General features: G+C 44.0%; 4 protein-coding genes across 4 annotated transcripts; 1 reads left to right on the plus strand and 3 right to left on the minus strand.

Annotated features, from left to right (window-relative positions):
• Positions 1 to 578: 578 nt before the first annotated feature.
• Positions 579 to 3,755, minus strand: cabz01093075.1. The gene is made up of 2 exons (XM_056444425.1): positions 3,682 to 3,755; positions 579 to 1,906 (listed from the first exon to the last, which is right to left on the minus strand). The coding sequence occupies exons 1-2, from the start codon at positions 3,753 to 3,755 to the stop codon at positions 787 to 789; spliced, it is 1,194 nt and encodes a 397-aa protein (XP_056300400.1). The 3' UTR covers positions 579 to 786.
• Positions 3,756 to 8,065: 4,310 nt separating this feature from the next.
• Positions 8,066 to 10,929, plus strand: LOC130213023 (uncharacterized). Its single transcript, XM_056444401.1, has 2 exons — positions 8,066 to 9,826; positions 10,833 to 10,929. Exons 1-2 carry the CDS (start codon positions 8,765 to 8,767, stop codon positions 10,857 to 10,859), a joined length of 1,089 nt encoding a protein of 362 aa, XP_056300376.1. The 5' UTR covers positions 8,066 to 8,764; the 3' UTR covers positions 10,860 to 10,929.
• A 3,734-nt stretch (positions 10,930 to 14,663) lies between these two features.
• si:cabz01093077.1 (C-C chemokine receptor type 2) lies at positions 14,664 to 16,560 on the minus strand. The gene is given in 3 exon segments (XM_056444898.1): positions 14,664 to 15,380; positions 15,879 to 16,051; positions 16,422 to 16,560. Coding segments are annotated over 3 exon segments (1,026 nt in total). The 5' UTR covers positions 16,558 to 16,560.
• Positions 16,561 to 23,864: 7,304 nt separating this feature from the next.
• On the minus strand, positions 23,865 to 24,963 carry LOC130213289 (C-C chemokine receptor type 1). The gene is given in 3 exon segments (XM_056444780.1): positions 23,865 to 24,739; positions 24,841 to 24,867; positions 24,870 to 24,963. Coding segments are annotated over 3 exon segments (996 nt in total).
• Positions 24,964 to 27,210: the final 2,247 nt, after the last annotated feature.

Consider the following 27,210-nt stretch of genomic DNA (forward strand, 5'->3'; position numbering starts at 1 on the left):
CCTGCCTGCTATTTGAAATATACTTTGAACAAAAAGGGTTCCCATGTGGTTCTACAGAACTCATATCTTTGACTGATGGGAGAGGATGAATACTCACATTAAATGTCTTCCATGGGGAACAACTTTAATGTAACCGTGAATCGATTGAATAGGATGCGTAGTCAGCCTGCATGGCAGCATATAGAGAATATTGATTTTGAAAATGACCTGGTTTTGAGAAATTCACATTAATATAAGGAGAAGTATTGCTGAGATATTTTCACCATTTTCACAGCAACATGCACATTTCTGCATAGACACTGCAAACTGACATCTAGGTTGTGTCCTTCCTCCTCTTCTCGAGGTTGTGGTTTTCTCGAGGTTGAGGTCAGGTGCATATATGCTGTTACGTATGTTATAAATGTTTCCAGCTTCCCTCCCCATTGCAGTTGTAGGGGAGGTAAATGTTGATTTTGCGACGAAATGGTCGGTATCTCAAGCTCAGCTCGGCCTGTTTTTTTTATTCCGTAGCTGATGACTAATTGAGGTTACTCAGGCTTCTGATGCTGACGTTGTTGACAGCTCTTCTAGTTCTCAGTTCCAGCAGCATGTTCACCGTGAATATCCAAAACTACATTCACATGTATAATTAGCAACAATTTAAAGAGACATACATGTACCGTAAAATATCATATGGTACACACTGTTTGCTCTCATGTAACCATCATGACGCCATAAGATCAAGCTTGAGTCACGTATTGTTCGGCGAAGCTTGCCCCATCATTACAGAAATAATAGGAACGCACATCAGACAGCAGTGCTCCTCTCGTCCAGGCTGGTGGTCTTTGAGTAGACCGATGCTGTGTTTCTGTCCTGAGGCATGCAGACCGTGACCACCTGACACAGCCTGCAGGGAGCCCTGTTCATCATCCTCAGCAGGTGCCTCCTGAACCTCTCCCCGACAAACACGTACAGGATGGGGTTGAGGCAGCTGTGTGAGTAGGCGATGGCCTCAGTGACTTGTAAAGCCAATCTGATGGCTTTGCTACTCTCGCACGCCGTATAGATTTGCAATAGCTGCAGTGCTTTGAAGAAGGATGCAACGTTGTAGGGGACCCAGCAGCAGATGAAAACGGCGACCACGATGACAACTAAACGGATGGCCGGCTTCTTGGATGACTGGCTGTACAGCAGCCTCCAGACAATCTGTGAGTAGCAGAAACCCATGACGAGAACTGGGACGAACAGGCCCAAAATGTTCATTTTGAAAAGGCTGAAGATCCTCCAGAAGTGAGGGTTGGATGAAGTGGTGTCATTCAAAACCGCATTGGGAAATACAGGGAAGCAGAAATGAGTCGTATTAGTGCCAGGCTGCAGCTGCTGTTCGATAAAGATCAGGTCAGGGAAAGAAGCCAAGAATCCAGCCACCCAAGTAACTGCAGCTGCGATCATTCCAAAGGACCTTGTCCGTGCCCTCATCGCGTAAATGGCGTGCACTATAGCCAAGTAGCGGTCGATGCTCATCAGACTGATGAAAAAGATCCCACAGTAAAAGACGATATGATATACACCCAGTACCACTTTGCACATAGCGTCCCCAAACAGCCACTGGTCCCGGGCTTGGTGGGCCAGGAAGGGAAGGGTACACACCAAGAGAAGGTCGGCAGCAGCCAAGTTCAAGAGGCACACGTCAGTCATGCTGCGGAGTCGCACGCCACGAGTAATGACCCAGATGACCAGGGAGTTGCCCAGGAGGCCCAGCAGGAAGAAAGAAACGTAGAGGGCTGGAAGAAAGGTGGCCCCGTGACGCTCATACACACACCTCCCATAGTCACCGTCAGGGTAGTCAGAGTAACTGTCGTAATAATAGGAGTATTCTGTGGAGTTTACGGTGACGTTATAGGCGAAGGACGATGCTGTAGTAGACCTGGTGAAAAACAGGGAAACAAAGCCAGGAAGTAGAAATTAACAATTAGGACGATCTTATTAGTTAAGCTGAGTGTATTGGATCTACAACAATCTTGCTTACCATAGATAGAAAAAAACATATTCTAGTACAATAAAGTACAATGAACAATTGAACTTTTAGGAAACACTGTCGAACAAAAGCAACAACAATAGGTTGTGTTTTTGCAGCCCAGGCAAAATGCATAATAGGAATGAAACTAGATTGAGGAAATGCTCAGCTGCTAGCTATTAATACTAGTGCTGTGAAAAATAACGCGTTAACTCAGTTAATTAAATTACAGGTTTAACTAGTTTTTGTTTTTTAACGCATTTAACGCATGCGCAGAATGAGCTTCCAATCCGTCTGTTGTTGGTCGTCTCTAACCAGCAGCATGTCATTCTGTCTCTAGTGTCGCGTTAACACGACTCCGATTTCCGTCTCGCGCGCCGCAGAGCTCGGATGCCGGCGTGTGCGCGCACATTGGGACGAAAGAAAGTCACTTGCAAAATGAGCTTCCAATACACCACTTCAATCTGAACTCTGTCCGCTCTCATGCAGACGGTCGTGCTGTTCATCGGTAATGATCCTTCCGCAGGTTCACCAACGGAAACCTTGTGACGACTTTTACTTCCTGTAGATCAGGGGTCTCAACACGTCGATCGCGACCTGCCAGTCGATCGTGGCGTAGTGTTGGTAGATCGCATGACATTAAAGAGATTGGCCCGCCCCCTGACATGTTCTCTATAGCACGTCTTTGTTCTTTTATTAAACTAAACATCTGTTGTTGATCGTATCTCCACAGCAGCATGTCATTTCTGTCTCTTCGCGTTGCGTTAACACTTATCGATCTCCGTCTCGCGCCACAGAGCTCCGTGCGCGCATCGACCGAGCAAAAAAAGTCACTTGTCAATCTGTCCCCGTGTCCGGGCCGGTGAGGTTTCAGCTTTGCAGCGGTGTCCCCGCCGTCCCTTTCATCACGGCCCAGTTCATGAAGAAAACCCACACAGTCAGTTTGCCTCAGCAGCTGCTAGAGGAAAACTAGAGGCCTTTAGATTGTATCATGGTGGAGTTAATGGTTGACAAACAAGAGAAAAATGTTCTGTTTAACCCTCCTGTTACCTTTACATTTACTAACATATTTTACCCTCGGGGTCAATTTGACCCCAGCAATTAAAACCTCCAGAAAATTATTAGAATTAACATTGCTTCCCAAGTTTAAGTGTGAGGTACTTTATGTTTGTTTGTTGACTACCTAAATAGCCCTTTAAATAAATAAAAAAGTTGATATTTCTTATATGTTTGACACAGTGAAAAACAGCCTGGGGTCAAATTGACCCCAAAGAACACCGACATTAAACATTGAATGGGTTCAAATTGACCCGAAAGGTAACAGGAGGGTTAAACATTCTGTTTAGGATGAAGATGTATTAATGTTCCATATGGAAGAAAACTGCTAAATAACTGCTGAGTTGCAGCACCATTGTATAGAAGAATGTATAAGTGTATATATCCGTCTTTTGTCATAAATCTCTATGTTCTCACAAAATATACCGAGAATATCGGTAATATGTGATTAATCATGATTAATCCACAGAAACCTGTGATTAACCCGATTAAAATTTGTAATCGTTTCACAGCCCTAATTAATACACATTCCTCTACTCGGCGTGCAGTAAAGTGCAACAGTGGAAGCTACTAAGGCACATGCTGACTTTATGAGGATGTGAAAGAACAACACATGTGTTTGATCTTACCTTGGGAAGTCTTCTGTTGAATAACTCTCACTCGTTCCTCTGTAAGCAACGATAGCAGAGACGGTTGTGGCCATGGCTAGCTTCCTGGAAAAAAGACCTGATCAACTTTCTGAAGAAAGAAAAAATAGAAGCAGACACCCTGGATCAAATTTTGTTGTGATTCGGCTGAATAAATTGTTGTGCATGGATTTTTTGGTATCTCAAGTGCCAAATCACTTGGAAGTTCCACAAAGAAAAATTCACTTCCTCGTCACAACAAAAACAAAACCACCCGAACATTTAAAAAAAATATATACTGTATATATAGTGAGTGGTTTATTATGTATCTTCCTTTCTTTGATAAATGTGTGTGTATGCAGTGTCATAGTGGTCATGACATTGAGCTTGATAGCCACAGCGGGGGAAAACAATGCAGGTTGATTTTTGCAACAAACATGAAGACAGTTAAGGAGTTTTACTTGTTTCCACCTGATGGGTGTGAGGACATTTTCAAAGAAAGTTATAATTGAGTACAGATGTGTTTTGCAGTAGGCTACGAATTGAATTCCTCTCAAATGTAGCAAGACAAGCACACAGTGGTTTAATTCAATTCAGTTTATTTTGTATAGCCCAATATCACAAATTTGCCTCAAAGGGCTTTACATTCTGTAAAAAACTAAAAAAGATCTGAATACTTATGACCATGTGATATTTCAGTTTTTCTTTTTTAATACATTTGCAAAAATGTCTACATTTCAGTTTTTTCTATCAAGATGGGGTGCTGATTAATGAGAAATAAAATGAACTTTTTTGATTTGAACAAATGGCTGCAATGAAAAATCTAAAGGGGTCTGAATACTTTCCGTACCCACTGTATTTCTTTTAATCCTTAGTCTTATATAGCGCTTCTCTAAGTACCCGAAGTCGCTTTACAGAGTCCAGAGTCCAGAAGTCATACATACACACATGGTAACCTACATCAGTAGCCACAGCTGCCCTGGGGCAGACTGACAGAAGCATGGCTGCCAATCAGCCCCTTACGGCCCCTCCAACCACCACCAACATTCATTCATACGACGCGGTGCATGTCTTTATGATGGTGGGGGAAATCGGAGTACCCGGAGTAAACCCACGCAGACACGAGGAGAACATGCAAACACCACACAGAAAGGATCTGGAACGACCGGGACGACCAGGATTCTAACCCAGGGCCTTCTTGCTGTGAGGCGACATGCTAACCACTGAGCCGCCCTGCTGCCCTGATTTTCTTCTGTTACTGTAGATTCTTACTGTTTTTTTTATTACTGTTTTACTGTTTATTGTTTCTATCACTTGATTTTAAGTTTTTTTTTAAATATCTTTAGTGTGCACTTTACACCTTTGCTGCTTTAATCCTGAACATTTCCTGTAAAGTATTATCTTATCTTATCTTACCTGTAATAGCTGGACCAATAATGACCTCATGTCCCAGAGTTAAATTAGGGTCAGTGTTAATCAATTGATTTCGACACCTGTTGAGTTTATAATCCAATAACAACCGCACAGATATGGCACATAAAGCATGAGCATGCAAAAAAAGTAAAAAGAGAGAAGTTACCTGCGGGTGCTGCGATCAAGATAGCGGATCCTGGTGTTTATGATGGATCACAAGATGCTGAGGTGGACGTCCAGATCAAATAAACGATCGCATGCATCAGAGCTCATTATGTAATGCACGAGAAACAAGAGACACTTCTCACACCTTGTTTTTTGTGATGTGGAAACCCGTCCCCTCTAGACAAGCTTTAGGTGGGCTTGCAGGCGTTCACATGAAAGATGCAGACGGTTCGTAACTTCCTGCGAATGCTTTCGGAAAGTGTTGTGTGTCTGCGGATAAGCAGAACCACAAGCCCACATGCAAGCTTTAAAAGATGTGTGTTTTGTTGGTGTGTGTATGTGTAAAGTGTCACTACAGATACAGCCAGCAATGCACACTCAAAAAAACGATTCAAGGCCTTCTTAGAGGGGACACATTTAAATATTGTTTGATACATTTAAATAAATCAATTACAAAAATAGATATTTATATTTAATGGGTGTAACACAAAATGTAGGAATACTTTCATTTATTAGATTTATTTAGGTTAGATGGTGTGCATATCAACGCAAAAATAAATGTGTTTAATTGGGGACTACCCTTTGAGCATGCGCCAACTGAAAATCAGTTGTTTATGAGGTGAACACGCTTTCAAGGCTGGTGTAGTGGCTAGCACTGTCGCCTCACAGCAAGAGGGCTGTGGGTTCAATTCCCAGTCGGGTGGTCCTTCTGTGTGGAGTTTGCATGTTCTCCCCGTGGCAACGTGGGTTCTCTCTGGCTTCCTCCCACAGTCCAAAGACATGCAGTCAGGTTAATTGGTGTCTAAATTGCCCGTAGGTGTGAATGTGAGTGTGAATGGTTGTCTGTCTCTATATGTGCCCTGGATGGACTGGCGGCCTGTCCAGGTGACCCTTCCTTCGCCCAATATCAGTCGGGGTCGGCTCCAGTGCACCGTGACCATAATGGAGATAAGCGGTATGGAATAGAATATTTAATTTCCAATTTACATTTTGAGTTGGACAAACACAAATTAATTTAATGAATATCGTTATTTTATTTTAGATGTATTTGATGCAAATGAGTTGGACTAACTTAATTACATTTTATTGCACTGATGTGCTAAATCTGAGTTGGAGTTGCATATAAATATTGGATGGAAAACCTGCCAACACTTTAATTGAGTTCATCCAATGAGTCATTTCTTTGAGTGCAGTGAAGACGGACAGCTATTTAAAAACAGCACTGAGAGAATATTACTTTTTCTTTGTCAGGGAAAAGTTCTGACTAGTACATAAAGCTTGAAATAATATGTGATGGTCGCATTTTACCGATGTTAAAATGATTTGTGCATCATTGAGATTCAGTCATTGTAGGCCCGGATGACTATACACTCAAAAAAAACGATTCAAGCCCTTCTTAGAGGTGACACATTTAAATATTGTTTGATACATTTAAATAAATTAATTACAAAACGAAGATATTTATATTGAATGGGTGTAACACAAAATGTATGAATACTTTCATTTGTTAGATTTATTTAGGTTACACTCACAAAAATGATTTCAGGGCTGTATGGTGGTGTAGTGGCTAGCACTGTTGCCTCACAGCCAGAGGGCCGTGGGTTCAATTCCCAGTTGGGGTGTTCTTTCTGTGTGGAGTTTGCATATTTTGCTAGTTAGTTAGTTAGTTTATGTTGGAGTAGAAAATGTGTCAACAGCTGTCTCTCCCATCTGTCTATGGGGGATAATCTAATCCTGTGTGGGGTCATGTGAAAAGGTCACAAACCGATGACTTGATGGTGATGGACCAACTGGAAAGGGCACTCAAATCTTGGGGGGTTGCAGAATAAACAGAGTCGTCAGGGATCTCCAATTCCTTTTAGTGGCAACAGATGGTCTCTGGAAAGTGTACGTCTCGGCGAGATGTATAAAGAAGAGGAGAATCAACCAAGAAGGCAGCATTAAGTCAGAGACTTCTCATTCGGAGGGTTCAGACTTTGCTCCACTCAGCTGGGTGTTTCCATGACTTGTTTGATGTGATTACTTATTTGTTCCATGACTTATTTGTCTAGTTGAATCACTTGTCCACTTGTTTGTACCTGGCTCACATTCTGATCATTTGTGAACTTGTTACTATATAATAAAGTGTGATAAGACCACCGTGCTTAGAATACTTTTGATTTCTCACAAGGCATCGGAACATTTATTCCACCACAAATTGCCGACGAGGATGGGATGGACGCGCAGCGCTGGACTCCGACGGACGGTCAGAAGGCCATAAGATAGATGATTCCTCCCCGAGGGTGAGAAGCTGCCGTTCTGCGGAGACCAGGACTGCCGATCCAACCCAGTTGAAGTAACAACGAAAAACACGCGGTGAGAGATTAAGATTATTTTGAGATCGATCAAGTCATGAAAATGGAAATTGGAAATTTTTAAAAGAAAAATCTCACAATCAGGTGTTGTTAACAGACGTGTTTTGAAAACTGTTGGGTTCTCTAGTGGTTTGTATGCACCAGTTTGGCGCACACTTCTCAGGGAAAACAGTTAGCAGTTTTTAGAGAAAGCAGCGGTCGCTTGCTTGCTTTAGTCATCCATGTGTATTGGTTAAAATTTTGTATAGAAAATTTATTGACGCACACTGCGACGTAATACACGAATGATTAGAGATGGGTAGTGCTCAGAGTAAGAGTGAGACCGTTGAGAGCCATGTGGTCCCCATCCTTCCGCCTCTGTGTAAGTTTATGTCTGATCGATATCCTGGAAGCTTGGATCAAATGCAAAAGTGGATAGAGATTGGTTTTCCATCAAACGGAAGTTTGAGTGAAAATCAATTATAACAGTTGGAGGTATCACTGGGGGAAATGGAGAGGAACGCAACAGCTCAGCATGCAGCCTTATCAAAGAAAAAGCAGAAGAAGAATGTAAAGTTTGAGGCTGACTGGGAAGCATTTAATAAGTGGAAATTTGAGTCTGAGAGAAGGGAGAGAAAGAGATTGAAAGCATTCAATGCACTGAAAAACATCGATCCTGTAAAGGATGCTAACATACTTTCCACTATTCACCAAAATACTGTGTACCCTTGTCTTTCTGAGGTACTGAGGAAATCATTGGATCCAGAACTGGACTCCGCCCCCCCCCCCTGCTCCTCCAGCCTACGTGCAGCAGCCCTCCCAGTCAAATGCAGCACACGTTTCAGCAGACATGGGAAGAGGACAGCAGCCAGACTCAAGCACCGAGACGACCTCCTCACCGGCCGTGACCCGCCTACAGTCTCAACAAAGGGGGGCCATGTTGCAGGAAGAGAGGGAGGCTACAGCTCTCATGCCAATGATAGAAGTGGCGGGAGCAGAAGGCCCGATGCTGGTTTTCAGACCCTGGTCAGATGCAGATATAAGTAAAGCAATGATTCATGTCTGCAATCCTAAAAGCAATCTCACGAGATGGGAGACTGATCTTAGGCAATTTGTCAGAGAATATCGTCCCACTATGTCAGAGTTACGGCGTTTGATGGCCAAGGTGCTGACAAATGATTATCACAAAATTCAGCATGTTTTCAACAATGAGCAAAAGCAGGCACTCACTACTCTTTCTAACCACAATAGCAATTATCTTGTTCCTTATCTATAAATTGCAATCACATAACATAGACGGCAAAGATACTAGCCCTTTCCATCTCTCCAGGAAGTGGCAGGAATGGAGAATAGTTTTCCACTGCCCAGCTGAACAATGTGATGCGAACAATTGTTCACTCTCCTCGATAGAGAATGATACTTGGGTTAATGTAGAGAATCAACTTCGCCGAATAATATGTGATGGGAGGGTACAGAGAGACAGAGTCTGTACTGTATGGATGCATGAAGAGTATGATTCCATAGTTTTTCCGTTGTGGTGCAGTAAACCAAGGTCGTGTCAGGAGAAACCGGCCTACAGGGGCACGAGTGACTGGAGGGAGTTGTGTGAAGGGGCTAACCAGCAGGTCAGTAAAGCACAGCCAAATACAGCACCTGTTGAACACCTGTACGATACAATTAAACCACAACCCTTGATTTCAGTCAAGCCGACCCCGCTTCCCGACCAGGGAACATGGAGGCCAGGGACAATCACCTTCAAATGTCCAAGAGAGGAATGTGTAGATGGAAGTTGCACAGTATACATACTACAGCTCAAAACGCCATTTGCAGGTTACTGGTCAGCCCTGAGCACAAAACACGTTAGGACTCAGTGTGAGACGAAGGACACATGTTCAGTTAAGTTAAGTGCTGAATACGATGATACTTGGGAAATACCATACTGGTGCCGTCAACCTACCAACTGCGTCACAAAACCAGCCAGCTACACCCGAATCGATTGGAGATATGCTTGCGAAATAGGTTTAGAGTTGAAGAAACTTCCAACACGCACACCACCTCAGGAACATGGCAACGTAGCACTAACTATCATGACAGAGTTTGCTGGTGAAAGTAATGTCTCTAATTGTTGGATATGTCAGCATATGCCCATTTCATCCAGGTCTCCTATGCTGATTCCAGTTCCCTTCACGGAAGCCGACTGGAGCGTTATGGGATGGCCTGATATAGCTCGTCAATTCGTGAGCAATGATGAACACTGTTACACTCCGACAATAGACACTTCCACCAACACAGAGAACATTGTTAGAAATAATGGTGAAAAAGGAAAAGTTATACAATTTGCAGTGAAAACATTTAATGATAAAAATAGAACTGAAGGTACTAATCAAGTAGCATTGTTTAGACTAAGCTATTACAAAAGATACGTCCAACAAGGGCTAAGATATCAAATGCAAATGACTCTTGCTGAAACTAATTGCACAGTAGGAAGTAAGGAGATAAGTTCAATGTGTACTCTTCAGCCAAACACAGCATCTATTCGATTAGAAATAGGTGTACAGAGCATACCTTGGGCTAATACACTAAAAGTCACACATATGTCTTGGACAAGACATAATTGTACTCAACCTCTAATTCCGATTAGACCTAGGAATAGAAATTGCACTAACCTACAACCACCCATTCCAGTACATCCCCTGACCAAGGTCAGCCGCTGCATTAATTTCTATGCATTTGGGGGCTATTTCTTGGGAGCAAGTGACTGCACTAACGATTCGGTTAGATACGTTAGTGAAAATAAAGAGTTGTCATTACCTGAACAAGCTTATCTAGTGTGTGGAAACATCGCCTATAGCTGTGTCCCAGTAATAGGAGACGTCCATAAGAGGTCGCTGGAGGGGAAATGCTACTTAGCCTATCTTATACCTTTGATTAGACGAGCTGACTCCAAGGAACTCGCTCCATCTCACGTACGTCAGAAACGAGCAATTTCCTTAGGTTCAAGGATATTAAGCGTGATATTACCAGCATATGGCACCTATAGGAGTCAAGAGGAAATTGCAACACTCTCAACAATATTAGAGAGGCACATGAACAAAACGTCAATAGCGCTCACTGCCATGCAAAAAGAAATAGATGAGATCAAACACATGGCACTCCAAAATAGAATGGCTCTAGATCTTGTTCTGGCCGCACAGGGAGGAGTATGTAAAGTCATTAATACTGAATGTTGCACTTACATTTCAGATGCAAGTTCTGCGGTTCACGATGTGATAACAGACACGGAACAAGGAATTGAGGAGTTGCATAAAGACCATGGCTGGAACCCTTTTGGAGGGATGCAGGCATGGTTAGGATCATGGGGAGCTTCTCTTCTCAAGGGATTGGTATGGATGATAGCAGTCATCATTCTTGTTATAATTACTATCACCCTAATCACAACCGCTTCTAAGATTTGTGTCCGGAAGATAGTTACAACTCACGCGTCAGGTCAGCACATGACCACACCGGTAGAACTCCCAGTCCGGAAAAGGGTTCCACAGTATCTTGACAGCTCTGATAGTGATAATGAGTTGGAGGACAGTGTTTAAGTAAGCAATGTGTTACACAGTAGATTTAGCAAACTATAATCAATTTTGTATGTACTTCCTTGAGGTTGATGATGTGATGTTTTGAAATCTTTGTGAATCTACACCACGGATGTATGCTCGAAGAATGGTTAACATTTTGTTACTATTTTTTAAGTTGTTAAATTGTCAAAAATGACAAAAAGAGAGGATTGTTGGAGTAGAAAATGTGTCAACAGCTGTCTCTCCCATCTGTCTATGGGGGATAATCTAATCCTGTGTGGGGTCATGTGAAAAGGTCACAAACCGATGACTTGATGGTGATGGACCAACTGGAAAGGGCACTCAAATGTGGGGGGGTTGCAGAATAAACAGAGTCGTCAGGGATCTCCAATTCCTCTTTAGTGGCAACAGATGGGCTCTGGAAAGTGTACGTCTCGGCGAGATGTATAAAGAAGAGGAGAATCAACCAAGAAGGCAGCATTAAGTCAGAGACTTCTCATAAGGAGGGTTCAGACTTTGCTCCACTCAGCTGGGTGTTTCCATGACTTGTTTGATGTGATTACTTATTTGTTCCATGACTTATTTGTCTAGTTGAATCACTTGTCCACTTGTTTGTACCTGGCTCACATTCTGATCATTTGTGAACTTGTTACTATATAATAAAGTGTGATAAGACCACCGTGCTTAGAATACTTTTGATTTCTCACAAGGCATCGGAACATTTATTCCACCACAGTTTATATTTTGAGTTGGACAAACATAAATTAATTTAATTTAATGAATATCGTTATTTTATTTTAGATGTATTTGATACAAAGGAGTTGGACTAACTTAATTACATTGTATTGCACTGATGTGCTAAATTTGAGTTGGAGTTGCATAACATTTTTGGATGGAAAATCTGCCAACAATTTAATTGAGTTCATCCAATGAGTCATTTCTTTGACACTGGCTTGTTGTGGCACTTCTTCTCAAATACCTAGAGCTGTCAAAAATTGGTGGTAATTCATAGTGATGCGATGCGTCAAGAAGTCACTCCTGTAATATTTCATACACATACACACACACACACACATACACACACACAAACACTTACAAGCACGCATACATGCATACATATGCTAGAACAGCTGTTTAAACTCACAGTTAATAGTCTGAACGTTTTGGGGGTATTTTACGTTTAAGAAGAAAGAAGCAACCGATTTTGATATTCTTTATTTTACAAAAAAACTATTGTTTTAAGTTTCAAGTTTCAAGTTTTTATTGTCACATCCCCTTTTATACAAGTATAATCGGTTTGTGAAATTCTTATGTGCAAAACACCCGACAGCAGTAGCAGACTAAAAAAAGAATAAGAATGAGAATAAACTATACGATATCCACAAAAAAAAGAAGAAAGTATTAACAATATATATATATAAAACAATGTAATAGAATATACATCATGACAATATATATATATAAAACAATGTAATAAAATATACACTTTTTTGAGACAATATATATATATATATGTATATACATACAATATATATATACAATATATATATATATAAAACAATGTAATAAAATATACACCATGGCCATAGATATTCACAGAATATGTTCTGGTGTATAGTGTTAATGAGGGTCTCAGTCCTTGTTCAGCAGCCTGATGGCCTGACTGAAGAAGCTGTCCCTCAGTCTGTTTGTGCGGCACTTGATACTGCGGTATCGCCTGCCTGACGGTAGAAGGGTGAACAGTTTGTGGCCGGGTGGTTATTGTCTTTCATCATCCGTTTGGCCCTGGCCACGCACCGCTTGGTGTATATGCCCAGGATGGAGGAAGGTCACCTCCAACGATGTACTGTGCCTACCGCACCACCCTCTGTTGTGCCCTACGCTCCAGGGCCGTCCAGTTCCCGTACCTGGCGGTGATGCAACCTGACAGAACACTCTCGATGGTACTGGTGTAGAATGTTCTGAGGATGCGGGGGCCATGTTGAATTTCCTCAGTCGCCTAAGGAAATACAGGCGTTGTTGGGCCCTTTTCACCACGTGAGTGGTGTGCGTGGTCCATGTGAGGTCCTCGGAGATGTGCACGCCGAGGAACTTGAAGCTGGTGACCTCTCTACTGCAACTCCGTCTATGGAGATGGGGGTGTACTCTCCTCTCCGCTTCCTGTAGTCCACGATCAGCTCCTTGGTCTTCTTGGCGTTGAGGACGAGGCTGTTCTCCTGGCACCACTGTACCAGTGATCCAACCTCCTCCCTGTAGGCTGTCTCGTCGTCGTCGGTGATCAGCCCCAACACTGTTGTGTCATCAGCAAACTTGATGATGACGTTGGAGCTGTGCATGGCCGTGCAGTCGTGGGTGTACAGGGAGTAGAGGAGAGGGCTCAACACGCATCCCTGAGGGGCTCCGTGTTGAGGGTCAGCGGCTCTGAGGTGGTACTGCCCATCCTCACCACCTGGCGGCGGCCCGACAGGAAGTCCAGTATCCAGCTGCACATGGTAGAGTGCAGGCCTAGACCTCTGAGCTTGGTGTCGAGCTTGGCGGGAACAATAGTGTTGAACGCTGAGCTGTAGTCCACAACCAGCATTCGCACACAACAGTTCCTCCCTCCAGGTGGGAAAGGGCGGTGTGAAGTGCCATGGCAATTGCGTCGTCGGTGGATCTGTTTTGACGATATGCAAATTGCCATGGGTCCAGCGTGGCAGGCAACATGGAACAAATGAAGTCCTTGACCAACCTCTCGAAGCATTTACTGACAATCGAGGTGAGGGCTACGGGTCTCCAGTCATTCAGGCAGGTTACCTTGGGGTGTTTGGGGACAGGCACAATGGTGGACATCTTGAAGCTCTCAGGAACAACAGCCTGGGACAGGAGAGGTTGAAGATGTCTGCGAAGACTCCTGCCAACTGGTCTGCACATGCTCTGAGGGCGCGCCCGGGATGTGGTCGGGACCTGCCGCCTTCCGGATGTCCACCCGCTTGAAGGCTCTGCGCACGTCAGCCTCTGAGATGATCAGCAGGCTGGTCTCCTCGGGCAGCGCTGCCTTCGGCGGGCTGCCGTTCACGTCGAACCGAGCAAAGAATGTATTTAGCTCGCCTGGGAGGGAGGTAGAGGAGTTCTCTTCACCGCTGGTTCTCCCTCTGAAGTCCGTGATTGTCTGTAGCCCCTTCCACACACCTCTCGCGTCATGGCTCTTGAGCTTTTCCTCCACCTTGTTCCTGAACTCCCGCTTGGCAGAGCCGATGGTCTTACGGAGGTCGTAGCGGGCTCTTTTGTATTCCGCCATATTCCCGGAGTCAAAGGCGGTGTTACGCGTGCGGAGTGCAGCGCGAACATCGCCATTTACAAGCTTCACATATGTGGTTTACATGATTTTAATAATCTTTTTACGAGATTCTATACACGTTCAAAATAAAAGATTCCCCCTGTTCTTATCTCCCAGCCCCTAAGCACCTGCAACATGCACAACACCACACACACACACACACACACACACACACAAACACTATCCTTCTTAATAATCTGATTTTACAGGTGTGTTGGAAGTCTCTTTCTCCATGGTGTCTCTGGTGCTGACAGTCCTTCTGCTCTCATGACTCCAGCAGAGGTATCTAGGCAACACATTGCCCAGTGACTTCCTAAACGTCTCCCCTACAAAAGCATAGATGACTGGGTTCACACAGCAGTGAGACAGTGCAATGATCTCAGCAACGTGCACGGCGGAGTTGATGCTTTTTGAAGCCTTACATGTGTCCAGGATGTCCAGAAACAGCTGCAGTGTTTGAAGGAAGACTGTGACGTTGTAGGGGACCCAGCACACCACAAACACACACACTATGGTGAATATTAGCTTCACAACTCGATCCTTTTTGGCGTTCCTGCACCTGGACAACACAACCAGGATTTTCACATAGCAGAAGATCATGATGGGGAGGCAAATGAAAAGGCCCACTATGTTCTCGCTGAAGTTTCGCAGTATCTTCCAAAAGAGCTGCCGGTCCTCTGGGTACAGCGGCTGGCACTCGGAGCTGTTGTTGTCTTCGTACATCTCCAAAGAAGCGAACGTCACCCCAGGCAGTGCCATGATGACAGAAATAAGCCAGATTGTGATGCTGGCTATGACTCCGTAGCGAAGTGTCCGGGCTCGCATGGCTGCGACGGCTTGGACGATGGCCAGGTAGCAGTCCACGCTCATTAGGGTCACAAACAAGGTCCCACTGTAGAAACCCAGCTGTTCAGAGGAGCAGAGGGGGAAGCAACATCACAATCTGGCTTTTACGAGCCTCATTGAGGTTTCTCATACAGCTCAGAGTGACAGTGCACAGCAGTGGTTTCACATATCACGTGTTACCAGAGAAAGCAACTGATCTCAACCAGGTTGTGACAGAATATCTCGCCCATTATAAAAGACATTTAAACTCTAGAACAATGGAACATAGAAAAAGTTGTGCAACATACAGTCGTTGCTCTTTGTAAGAAATGCAGATTATTGGAAGTTATACCTCACAGTCAGACACCCTTCCCTTTCTGCACTTTTTCAGATGCAGTGTTATTTTGACTTGTCGAGTCAGAACAAATGACTGAGTAATCTGCACCTCTTTGAGTTCTGATTTCTAAATAAAAAATACCCAAAGTCTGTTCCGTTTCAAATAATGAGTAATTTGTCATCGTAAACAAATACATTTTTTTATTTTTTTTATTTTAATAAAGAAAATAAATAAAGCCCCACCTGATAGCCTCCTGTCATCAGTTTGCATGACGCCAGGTTTGGCTAATTGTAGGCCCAGAGTGGCAGAGTTACAGCCAGTATGAGGTCAGACAGGGCCAAGTTGAGGAGGCATACGTCCGTCATCGTCTTCAGCTTTATGTACCGGAGGAGAACCCAGAGCACCGTGGTGTTGCCTGTGAAATCCGTTTAAATCATAAGCTATTACTTCAAGTTTCTTAATGTTTAACTGCAGAACAGATCTGTTGCACACAGTCTGTCATATTCATTGAATGTTTTTATGTAACTCTGTCATGCTTCCTTCTAAACATGACATATATTGCTTCTGTAGTTTTTCCTGATCCGATGTGAGGTCCTGGGACAGGGATGTTGAATGTGTACAGATGGTAAAGCCCTCTAAGGCAAATTTGTAATTTGGGATATTGGGCTATATAAAATAAACTAAATTGAATTGAATCAGTGTATTCATAATGTGTATTCAAATGTAGAAAGGGAGTGATGCATGTTTCCTTTTTCTCTTTTACATTCAGGTCTTTTTGAACATACCTATCACACTTAGACAAAACACCATGTAGTAAAAAACCAGCATGACCGTGGATCCATTCTGCAATTCTGGACCCTGATCCTCATCGCAGATGTAATTGTCATCGTAGTCCGAGAGCTTGTCCTCTGACATGTTCATATTGCTGCGTGAGGGGGAACGCACACGGATTACTTTGAGTGAACACTGTTAAGAGAGACGCGTACGTGAACCGATTCGGTCGCCTCGGGTGGGAGACGGAAAGAAAAGTCACGCCGCAGTCTTCTCGTGTAGGGAAAACGGGGGAGGAGAGGAGCGGGGAGGGGGGGAACGAGACGGGAGAGGAGAGATGGAGAGGAGGGGGAAAGGTTTGAGGTGCGAGTCGGCTCACACCGGGTACTTTATTGAGGGAAATAATCGTGCTCTAAGGACAGACGTGTAGCAAACTGTCGTAAAAGCACGTCGGCGACGCCCAGGCGCAGCGCGTCACCGCTGCTAACCTGTCGCACTGGAGAGGACGCGGGTCCACGGGTCACGATGCCCGGCCTCTCTTCTGACGACCGCCCCGGTCACGGTATCCTCGCCTTACGCTTCGAGGGGGAGAGGGAAACTCGAGTGAGGGCGAAGACCGAGTTAAGGGGGAGAGGAGGCGGAGATCAGTAACTCCCTCTATATGATTCTGCGATCGTTCGGGCCTGATGAGCGACGCGCGTGCACCTCGACAGTGGTTGCTGTTTGGCTCGGCGCGCGACACCACTAGATGATGTCAGATCGATCTCCGCGGAGAGAAACGCTTTGTATTCAATTATCTGGTCTCCTCCCAGCCCGCTCTGAGGGTACAAGGCTCGTAGAGCGGCTGGCGGGACACTTATTAATATTCTTATTCTTAGGACAAACTCCGCGACGAGGACTCGGTGTTACGAGTCCCTCTCTCGGTCCCAGAACCAACCACGGCTCGGCCGAGAGACGGAGGTCTACCGGCTGCAGCGATATCTCTCTTTAGTACAAAATGTCAGTTACCAGTGTGTGAGGAATCAGTATGTGCCCTGAGTGACGGAGGTCAGTGGGTGTAGCCGTGTAGATGTCGCTCAGACTCACCTCGGGGGCGGCGGGGGTCCGCTCTCGGGTCTCCGCCTTTGGTCTCCTCGGGTGGGTCGACAGGTGAAGAAATAGGACTCACAAAAAAGTAGGTCCACGAACCGAATGTAAAGTTTAAGACTGCAAGGCAGCCAAGTATTTTATTCAAAAAAAGAAGAAAGAAATAAACAAAGTACAATTATAAGTGAGTTCCCTCTCGGGAGCCTGACGCAAAAGTCACAAGAACTCAAAAACTCTCTTTTTCTTCAGCCTTTCAGAAAAGAAAGAAGAAAAATAGACATAAGTACGTCAGGCGCCCGTGAGTTCTTCACGGACGCCTGACGCAAACCACAACATATGAAAAACCCTTTTTTCTCAAAAACTTCTCCCAAAAGACCTCTCTTGTTTCCTCTGTTCGTCACCTTTATACCCTCGGCTCCTCCCACTTTTACCGGATATCCGTCCCTCTTTGGGGTGCTGATGGGGGGTTCATCCCCCCCCCCCCTCTCTTCCTGAGAGGTTCTGGAGAGACTCTCTGTCCCACATCAAAGAGGGGGACTGTTGTCTCCGCTGGTTTAGATGAGCTCGGTCACCTCGGTGACCTGTCTCCGGGTGTCTCCTCTTATCTCTCAGGCACTTAGGGTCCCCTCTTTATGATCCTTTCAGACCTGGTGAGACTTCCCGATGCCCGTGACATCAAACACACTCTAACCGGGGGTCAGGATACAGAACATATTGGGAGACATATATTACATTATCATATCACAGACCATTGATCTACAGGCAGGTTAACACACATGAATTCAGGTTTGTGTTTATTCACTCCGCAATACATCCTCCTTAGCCCATATGGTGCGGATATGGGCTCCGAACACCCAATCAACCAGGTCTTCATTTGAATCTCCCCAGAGGTGCAATGTTTACATCTGGTGTCGGCGTGGGGCCCCTGAGTGAGTTCAGACAGAGGGTCACTGGTTGTAAACGCCAAAGATGACCACTCAGGACCCGTGTTCTGTCACACCTGGCCCTCTGCTTATCGTCCCAGCGATGGCCTCGATGCTTTCATTTGATCTTACAGCCACTCTCCCTGTCGGCCGGCCTGATGGATGCCTTGTTGCTTTCCTGTTGTTGTAGTCTAATGGAACTGGGGTCCCCTTTGATCTGTTTTATTACTCACATTCCGCATTCACTTCTCCCCGGCCTGGTCTACGGATCATTTAGCTAATCCCAGAAAAATTCGCATTTATTTGTCCCACTTCTAACAACACTTGAGATGAATGATGTGAACTCTTTTCAAACCATGGTGGTCTTTCGTGTCAAGAGACAACAGATGCACGCGGCGGCGTGACCCCGGTGTCATCATACAATCAAAGAAAACAATTGAATCAATACCAGAATCAACATCATTAAAATCATTCCACGTCAAAAAAGATGCATCATAGAAAAATGACAAAACAAGTTGTACTGACAATGATATTATCACACAACAACATTTCACATTCGCTAGCATTTGACAAAATGTTTGTGGCTACCTGTTTATGTTGTGCACCTACTATCCTAATGAACCCTTGTTCATGTTGTTTTTTAAAACACTTTATATAAGGCCCTGATTTGTGGTTGTACTTTAGTCTTCAAGCCAATCCTTAAGATATGCTCTCATTCTTGAAGCCAAAGTGGCTGACTCAGTCAAATATAACAATACAAATAAAAGAATTACTATTCAGTGTCAACAATGAGATCAATCGACTCCTGATTGGATTTTCCTCACTTCATTTGCTCGGAAGTGTTGCCTCCACACACAAGCATGCACAGACACATACACACACACCTGCACACATAGTCCTCGACTACACACTGTCGATGTAGGAGGTGAGAGAGGTGAAAAGACATCTAGTAGATGGCAGCGAAACATTAAAACAGTTTAAAGTTATTGTGCTTACCGCCTTGTCCGCCAAAATCACTGCTCCTGAATGTGGATGCTGTTGTGCCAACCTTAAAACCTGAGTGTCACCCTGTTAACTCGCATCGCTCATTTTTTGTGTCAAGTCCTTTTGCAGAGGTTTCTGGTAAGGTGAACTCTTGGTTTGGTTATTTTCTCTGCACAGAGACATCAGTGTGGTTTTCTGAGAATTCTCCCTTCTGTGGCATAAAAGGAGTTTGGAGGAAATGTATTCTAATGAGGAGCTTGTTTTCTTCTTTTTCTTTCTTCTTTGCAAAGACACAATTCAGCTGGTATAACGATTTGAGAAGACCAGGAAATGCAGAGGTTTTGATATATAAATGGATCAATTTAACTATCTTTTCATGAAATGTATACAGTACACTTTCTCCTCAGCTAATCGCCTTTTAACGACAAGCTGCCTTTGTCATGGCACTTATCGACCATAGACCAGGCCTATTCAACTAGCGGCCGGCGGGCCGGATACGGCCCGTTTGAGTTTAACTACGGCCCGCAAGACTGCCTGCAAATCAGTATAGCTTGGTAAAACTGACGGACACGCCTCTTTTATACATTGAGACATCTAACCCAGAGCCATTGAGTTTCACTGTTGCCTCAACCAAACCTGTATGGTTACATCTTTATGTTACGCACCCGTGTTGGTTGCCGTTGTTACACCCCTACTGGTTTTCAAACCTACTGGTTTCCCTGCGCGTGCGTTGTGTTCTCTTCACATCTGCAGCGGGGCTCTGTCTCGCTCACCAGATTCGTCACACATTCACAAACATATTGCTGGAGATCTTCAAGCCACCGTTCATATCCATTTGGGCGATTACAATTGTATAAGTGAGCAGTGCATCACAGCCACGTATGAAGAAATACATTTTCGAAAAAATAAAAATAAAAAGATCGCCCGACCTGGTTTCGATCGCTTTCACGCAAAAGGAGTCTGCACTCAAAGACACGCAGTCTGTGCGCTGCGCCACCAGATATTAGTTTCATCCCAAGTCATTTATATATTGGCAGCTGTAGCTCAGTGGGGTAAGAGGACCATCCTTCAACCGCAAGGTTGTGTGTTCGATCCTCGCTTAGTTGCAAGTTGAAGTGTCCTTGAGCAAGGCACTGAACCCCCAGTTGCTTCCCGGGCGCTTCACCGCAGCCCACTGCTCCTTAATAACAAAGGATGGGTTAAATGCAGAGAACTAATTTCCCCTTGGGGATTACTAAAAGTGTATATTATTATATTGATCCATTAAGTCACATTTCTTATGTTTTCATGGGAACAGTTTGGTTGAAGGGATCTGAAACAACTGGTTACCTTGAGCGGATATTTACACTTTGAAACATGTTTATAGTGATGCTTGTTCGCAACGCTTTTGCCACACAATACCGACGCATTTTCGTGTGTGACTGTTTACCTGTCGAAATATACATTACTGTTTTTAATTTTTAGCCATTATTTGATCAATATTCTGTGCGGCCCTCACACCCCCGTGATTTTCTTATTCGGCCCACTTGCTCCTGAAGTTGAATAGCCCTGCCATAGACTATCTCAAATTACCTTTTATTTTTTTAACATATCTCTGGAAATAACTGTCTTTTCAGTTACATTTTTGTAATCATATTAAAGAAGCTGCAAAATGTGTCATTGCACATACAGTAAGTTTGCTATGTGAACAATGTACTGTATGGGGCAAGTACTTTGCCACAATGTGCAGGAAGGTATGCGCATTGCTCATCATAAATGAGGACAAGTTGTGTTTTGGATTTGGTGAACCCAAAATAAGTCACAATTTAACATATTCGATTTAATAGATGTAACACTTTAAAATCTGCACTGGCTCTTTAAACTATACCAAAAAATTAAAAGTTCATAAAGTGAACAAGAAGAGAGCAGCAAGCTGAAATATGTGAATAAATGTTTGAAAATTATTTTGTCCAAATAACTCCCAGATATGAAAATAAAACAACTGAGACAAATATGTACTCGGAATAAAAAGACACAATAAATAGATCAAATTTGTAATATACAATGCAAATTCAGGCCGGTGGCATTAACATCACACCTGATGAAGACCCTGGAGAGCTTGGTCCTTGTCCAGCTTCGCCCCCTGGTGAGCTCATCGCTGGACCCACTTCAGTTCGCCTACCAACCTGGCACCGGGGTGGATGCCTCTCTCACCTGGAAAAGGCTGGAAGCACTGTGAGAGTCATGTTCTTCGACTTCTCCAGTGCCTTCAACATAATCCAGCCTTTGCTTCTGGGGGACAAGCTGGAGCAGACCAGGGTGGACCACCACCTCACTACATGGATCCTGGACTACCTCACCAACCGTCCACAGTATGTGAGGATACGGGGATGTGAGTCAGACCGGGTCTCCTGCAGCACAGGGGCTCCACAAGGAACCGTTCTGGCTCCATTCCTCTTCACCATCTACACCTCGGACTTCAATCACAACTCCGACCACATCTACCTGCAAAAGTTCTCTGACGACTCTGCAATCGTCGGCCTCGTCTCTGCCGACGATGACAGGGAGTACAGAGAACTGAACCAGGACTTTTTGGAATGGTGCCAGCAGAACTGCCTCCACATCAACTCAGTAAGACAAAGGAGCTGGTGGTGGACTTCCACCGTGGTAATACTCCTCTGGTACCAGTGAGCATCCAGGGACTGGACATTGAGATTGTAAAATCTTCTAAGTACCTAGGTGTTCACCAGGGGCGTCTCTAGGAGGGGGGGTGCTAGTGAGTTTTGCTAGTGAGTTTTTCTAGTGCGAGTGTGCTCACCTGTGTGCGCGGATGTGTCGGCGCGTATCACGGCAGAGCGATGCGCGTTATGGGAGCGGCGGCGCTGGGCTTAGCCCAGAAGAGTGAAGCAGCGAAATTTGTAGACATAGAAACACTCTCAGACAGCAGCTTGCTGTTACGTGCGCCTGCTGCCAGTCTGACTTCGCTGTTTTGGGTGAATGACGTCACGTGCGACCTGGAAGTGTTAACCACTTGTGTGCCAAATCTTTTTTTAATTAATTTTTTTATTAACATTCGGGGCTAATTAAAAAACATCCGGGGCTTTAGCCCCGGGTTTTTTAGCCTAGGGACGCCACTGGTGTTCACCTGAACAACAAACTGGACTGGGCTGACTACACACATGCACTTTATAAAAAGGGACAGAGCAGACTCTTTCTGCTGAGGAGATTGAGGTCCTTTGGAGTGCAGGGAGCACTCCTGAAGACCCTGTTTTATGGAGTGGTCTTCTGGAGCAGCAGCATGGCAGCAGCTGATAGGAAGAGGCTGAACAAACTGCTAAAGAAGGCCAGCAGCGTGCTGGGGTGTCCTGTGGATACTGTGGAGGTGGTGGGGGACGGGAGGATGATGGCAAAGCTCTCGTCCCTGATGAACCACACCTCCCACCCCATGCTTGACACTCTCGCAGCTCTGCACAGCTCCTTCAGCTCCTTCAGCCACCGGCTGATTCACCCTCGGTGTCTGAGGGAGAGGTAGCACAAGGCCTTCCTTCCTGCTGCTGTCAGGCTGCACAACACACTGCAGTAGATCGCTGGAGATCCTGGCAAACTCAACACTTTACTCAGCACACTTTGTTTTCCCCGTGTATATTTAGTATTAGTATTTAGTTTTTTAGTATTTAGTTTTGTGTTTAATAATTATTATTTATTAATGCTCTAATGTGCACCGCTGCTGTGTTTTTTGAAATTTCCCCACTGTGGGACGAATAAAGGTATATGTCATATCATATCATATCATATCAAATGTGAGGCAGAAAATAATATGGAAAAGAACTATGTTCCACACTAAAAGATTTGAATGTTTGAACGTGCAAAAGGTGATCCATAACCCTGCATTGCTACCTTCTGGCTTTCATTCCTCATCAAGCATTGAGGGAAAGACAAATTCTACAAGGAAAGTGTAAAACAAAACCATTTATTGTTTAATTCCATACAAGCCTGAATGATCCTCTTCGACTTCCAGGCGCATCAAGTAATGTGTGAACGTTTTAAACACAACCACAACGCTTGAACAAACTTTGTGATTTCAAATAACAAGCTCATGGTTTACAGTCGGCAAAAAAAGGGAGTTTATTGTATCCCTTTGAGAAATATGTAGAGATCATAAAGACATACTGATACTCATTAGATCACACTTGATGGCACTACACATATGACATGTTTTTATGACACAATAAATTCCAGGGTGAACTTAAAATGTAAGTAAAATCAAACAAAGTCTAAAGATAATATGCACACATGCATGCAGCTTTGTAAGATGAGAACGTGCTGATGACTCACGCTGTCATAGGTGGATAATGGAAGTGAATAAACAGATCTCACAACATGAACAATGATATTATGTTGCCCAGTTATCACAACATTATACCCAGATCAAAACATGCCAACTCTGCAAGTCCATAAAACGTAACATAATCTGGCCTCCACCTCCTACATGATGAATTTGGAGGTGGCATCGGAGGACCTGGAGCTTTTCCTGGATGAACTATCTGAAGACTCTCTGGTAGAGCAAAGGAGAACCCCGGGCACCCATTGCAAGACTCGTCTCATGAACTTTTGACCCACGAAGGCGTAAATGATGGGGTTCAGGCAGCAGTGACAGTAAGCAATGGTCTCGGTCACCGTTATCGACAGCAACAAACGTGCATTCGCGTCGCAGTCGTCTTCGGCTTTCAGAAACTTCAAGAGAAGGGAGATGTTATACGGGGACCAGAATAGGAAAAAGGCGATCACTATGGAGATGATCAGCTTGACTGCGCGGTGCTTCTTGGCGCTCCTCATGTTCAGCAGTATGGGGATGATCCTGGAGTAGCAGACTATCATCACCAACAAGGGGATGGCAAGACCCAATGCATTCATGGAGACGATGTTGTAGAGCCTCCAGACGTCGTTGTCCGGCTCGAAGCGACAGCCCACCCCGTGAGAGTCGTTCGTGACCCTCGTGAAGAGAACGGCGGGCAGAGAGACGCACACGCTCAGCGTCCACACGCAGGCGCTGAGAGCGACGCCCGCCCTCAGGGTGCGATAGTGGGCCACCTTGTGGGCGTGCATGATGACCACGTAGCGGTCCAGTGTCATGACGACCATGAAGAAGATGCTGCCGAAGAACCCGGTGCTGTGGCAGCCAGAGGCTAAGTGGCACATTAAGTCTCCGAAAGGCCACTTGCCGACTACGGAGTAGTAAGAGTAGAAGGGCAACGTGAGGATGAAGACGAGGTCGGAGACGGCCAGGTTGAAGAGGCAGATGTCGGTCAAATTGATCTGGTTGCGGTGCTTCACCAGGACAGCAACCACTAAACCGTTGCCTTGGGAGAGGGAGGAAGACGTGGTTTAATATTCCAGATTATTATGTTGCGTGTAAAGAAACGGTCTCGCTCACTGACTCTTGTCACAAACGCATACATACCTATGATGCCGAGGACGAAAACCAGATCGTGGGCAGAAAGACCTCAGCAAAATCCTTCAAATTGGCATTGCTGCATGGACTGAATCTGGGACCTCCGTTATAATAGTCTGAATAATCAGACATGGTGAAATTTTCTCCATCTGCAGACAAAGATTTAAGAATATATATATATATATATAACTACATCATCTCAACCATTTTTATTGGGACTATTGTTTTAGTTCTGCCGTTCTAAAGTAGTTAAAATGAAAGCTGTTACAGTGATATCATTTGAGGGACTTTAATTGATATCATCAATACCATTAAGTTGCTAATATGAGATTGTATGTACACTGTAATAAAAAGCAATGTGGTTCAACTTAAAAACATAAGTACAATTGCTGCCTTAGACTTTCAAGTGTAGTCAAATTGGATTTACAATTTGATACAACTCATGATCGTTAGTTCACTTTAGCTTTCGATTGCTCTATGTACGTTCACTTGACTGAAAAGTACAACTTAGTTAAACTTAGCAATGTAAGTCCAAAATATATATAACTTATCATCATGCATTCTGTTCACTTGTCCAAATAAGCAATGTCAACTTAGCAATGAAAGTTAATAAAAATATATATAACGTATCATGCATTCTGTTTACTTGTCCAAATAAGTAATGTCAATTCTTATATAAGTTAGAAGGAAGTTGACATTACTTTCCTAGTTAATATGACCTAAAAGTATGCATCATTTCAAATGAAAATGTAGTTTTAAGAAACACCATGTTTTGTGGCAAACAAATCGTATTTATTGCATTAAAACAAAGTTTACATGAAAACATGCAGATCCTTAACAACTTCCACACTGTGGTTAAACAGAATATTAACAAAAAGTTCAGACTCAGACAAAAACCTTAAAAGTCAATGTAAACAGTAAATAAATCAGTAGAAACAAATGTGTCCAAGTTACAGGATTTCGTGGCATCTTGTCATGTGTTGTCGAAGCGAGAGCGAGGGAGGACCCAAATGCCGACACTACTTTTAAACTAGTGTTGTTACGAGATGTGCCGACGCTTCGAAGCGTGTGTCGAGTAATGGAGGGGGCGTTTCCTCGAAGCGCGTGTCGAGGCTTGCTTCATTTGGGGGAGGAGCCAAAAATGATGACGTCCGAAGCCTCGCTGCCCGGCTGTACCACGTGACTGCTTCGGGAAGTGGTTCAGATATTGCCGGGAGGTTTGACAGCAATATAAACCCCTCAGGCTCCATTCAACATGTGGGTTGTTAGTTGAGAGTTTGGAGAGTTTAGAGAGAGAAATAGTTTGGAGAGTGAGGAGAGAAGGAGAGGTGATAAGATGGAACTGTTGAGAAACTTATTTCTGAATAAAAATGAATAAAATGTCCCTTGTCCTGTACATCACTGTCCAAGTTACACAAGCATATTCAGTCCCCTCTTCCTAGTTCCACGAGCACTTTCACTGTCCTCTGCCTGCTTAAGCCCATGCCATTTTCCTAAAGGGACATAATAACATTATTACACAACCTGCCATATCATATGATACTACCATTTTGGGAACATTAACACACACAGAATACATTAAAACAATATTTTATGATGCACATATGTGATAATTTATGTACAGAAATTATTTGGTCATACATTTTTGTAATTCATAGTCATTGCCAACAGCCATAACAGACACACACACATTCAATGCATCACATTATGTGGTTCAGATACAGCTGCCTGTGATTATACACTTGACTAGTGTTGTTACGAGATGTGCCGACGCTTCGAAGCGTGTGTCGAGTAATGGAGGGGGCGTTTCCTCGAAGCGCGTATCGAGGCTTGCTTCATTTAGGGGAGGAGCCAAAAATGATGACGTCCGAAGCCTCGCTGCCCGGCTGTACCACGTGACTGCTTCGGGAAGTGGTTCAGATATTGCCGGGAGGTTTGACAGCAATATAAACCCCTCAGGCTCCATTCAACATGTGGGTTGTTAGTTGAGAATTTGGAGAGTTTAGAGAGAGAAATAGTTTGGAGAGTGAGGAGAGAAGGAGAGGTGATAAGATGGAACTGTTGAGAAACTGTTATTTCTGAATAAAAATGAATAAAATGTCCCTTGTCCTGTACATCACTGTCCAAGTTACACAAGCATATTCAGTCCCCTCTTCCTAGTTCCACGAGCACTTTCACTGTCCTCTGCCTGCTTAAGCCCATGCCATTTTCCTAAAGGGACATAATAACATTATTACACAACCTGCCATATCATATGATACTACCATTTTGGGAACATTAACACACACAGAATACATTAAAACAATATTTTATGATGCACATATGTGATAATTTATGTACAGAAATTATTTGGTCATACATTTTTGTAATTCATAGTCA

Source organism: Pseudoliparis swirei, chromosome 22 (assembly GCF_029220125.1).
Source record: "Pseudoliparis swirei isolate HS2019 ecotype Mariana Trench chromosome 22, NWPU_hadal_v1, whole genome shotgun sequence".
NCBI classification, from domain to species: domain Eukaryota; kingdom Metazoa; phylum Chordata; class Actinopteri; order Perciformes; family Liparidae; genus Pseudoliparis; species Pseudoliparis swirei.

What these genes read in the sequence shown, in the direction of transcription:
- cabz01093075.1 (XM_056444425.1), bottom strand. Translation starts at nt 3,755, where the DNA reads ATGGCCACAACCGTCTCTGCTATCGTTGCTTACAGAGGAACGAGTGAG. An exon ending in TCAACAGAAGACTTCCCAAG is followed by an intron (nt 1,907 to 3,681) that starts GTAAGATCAAAC and finishes GTTTTTCACCAG; the next exon opens with GTCTACTACAGCATCGTCCT.
- LOC130213023 (XM_056444401.1), top strand. Translation starts at nt 8,765, where the DNA reads ATGATTATCACAAAATTCAGCATGTTTTCAACAATGAGCAAAAGCAGG. An exon ending in CTGATATAGCTCGTCAATTC is followed by an intron (nt 9,827 to 10,832) that starts GTGAGCAATGAT and finishes CTTACATTTCAG; the next exon opens with ATGCAAGTTCTGCGGTTCAC.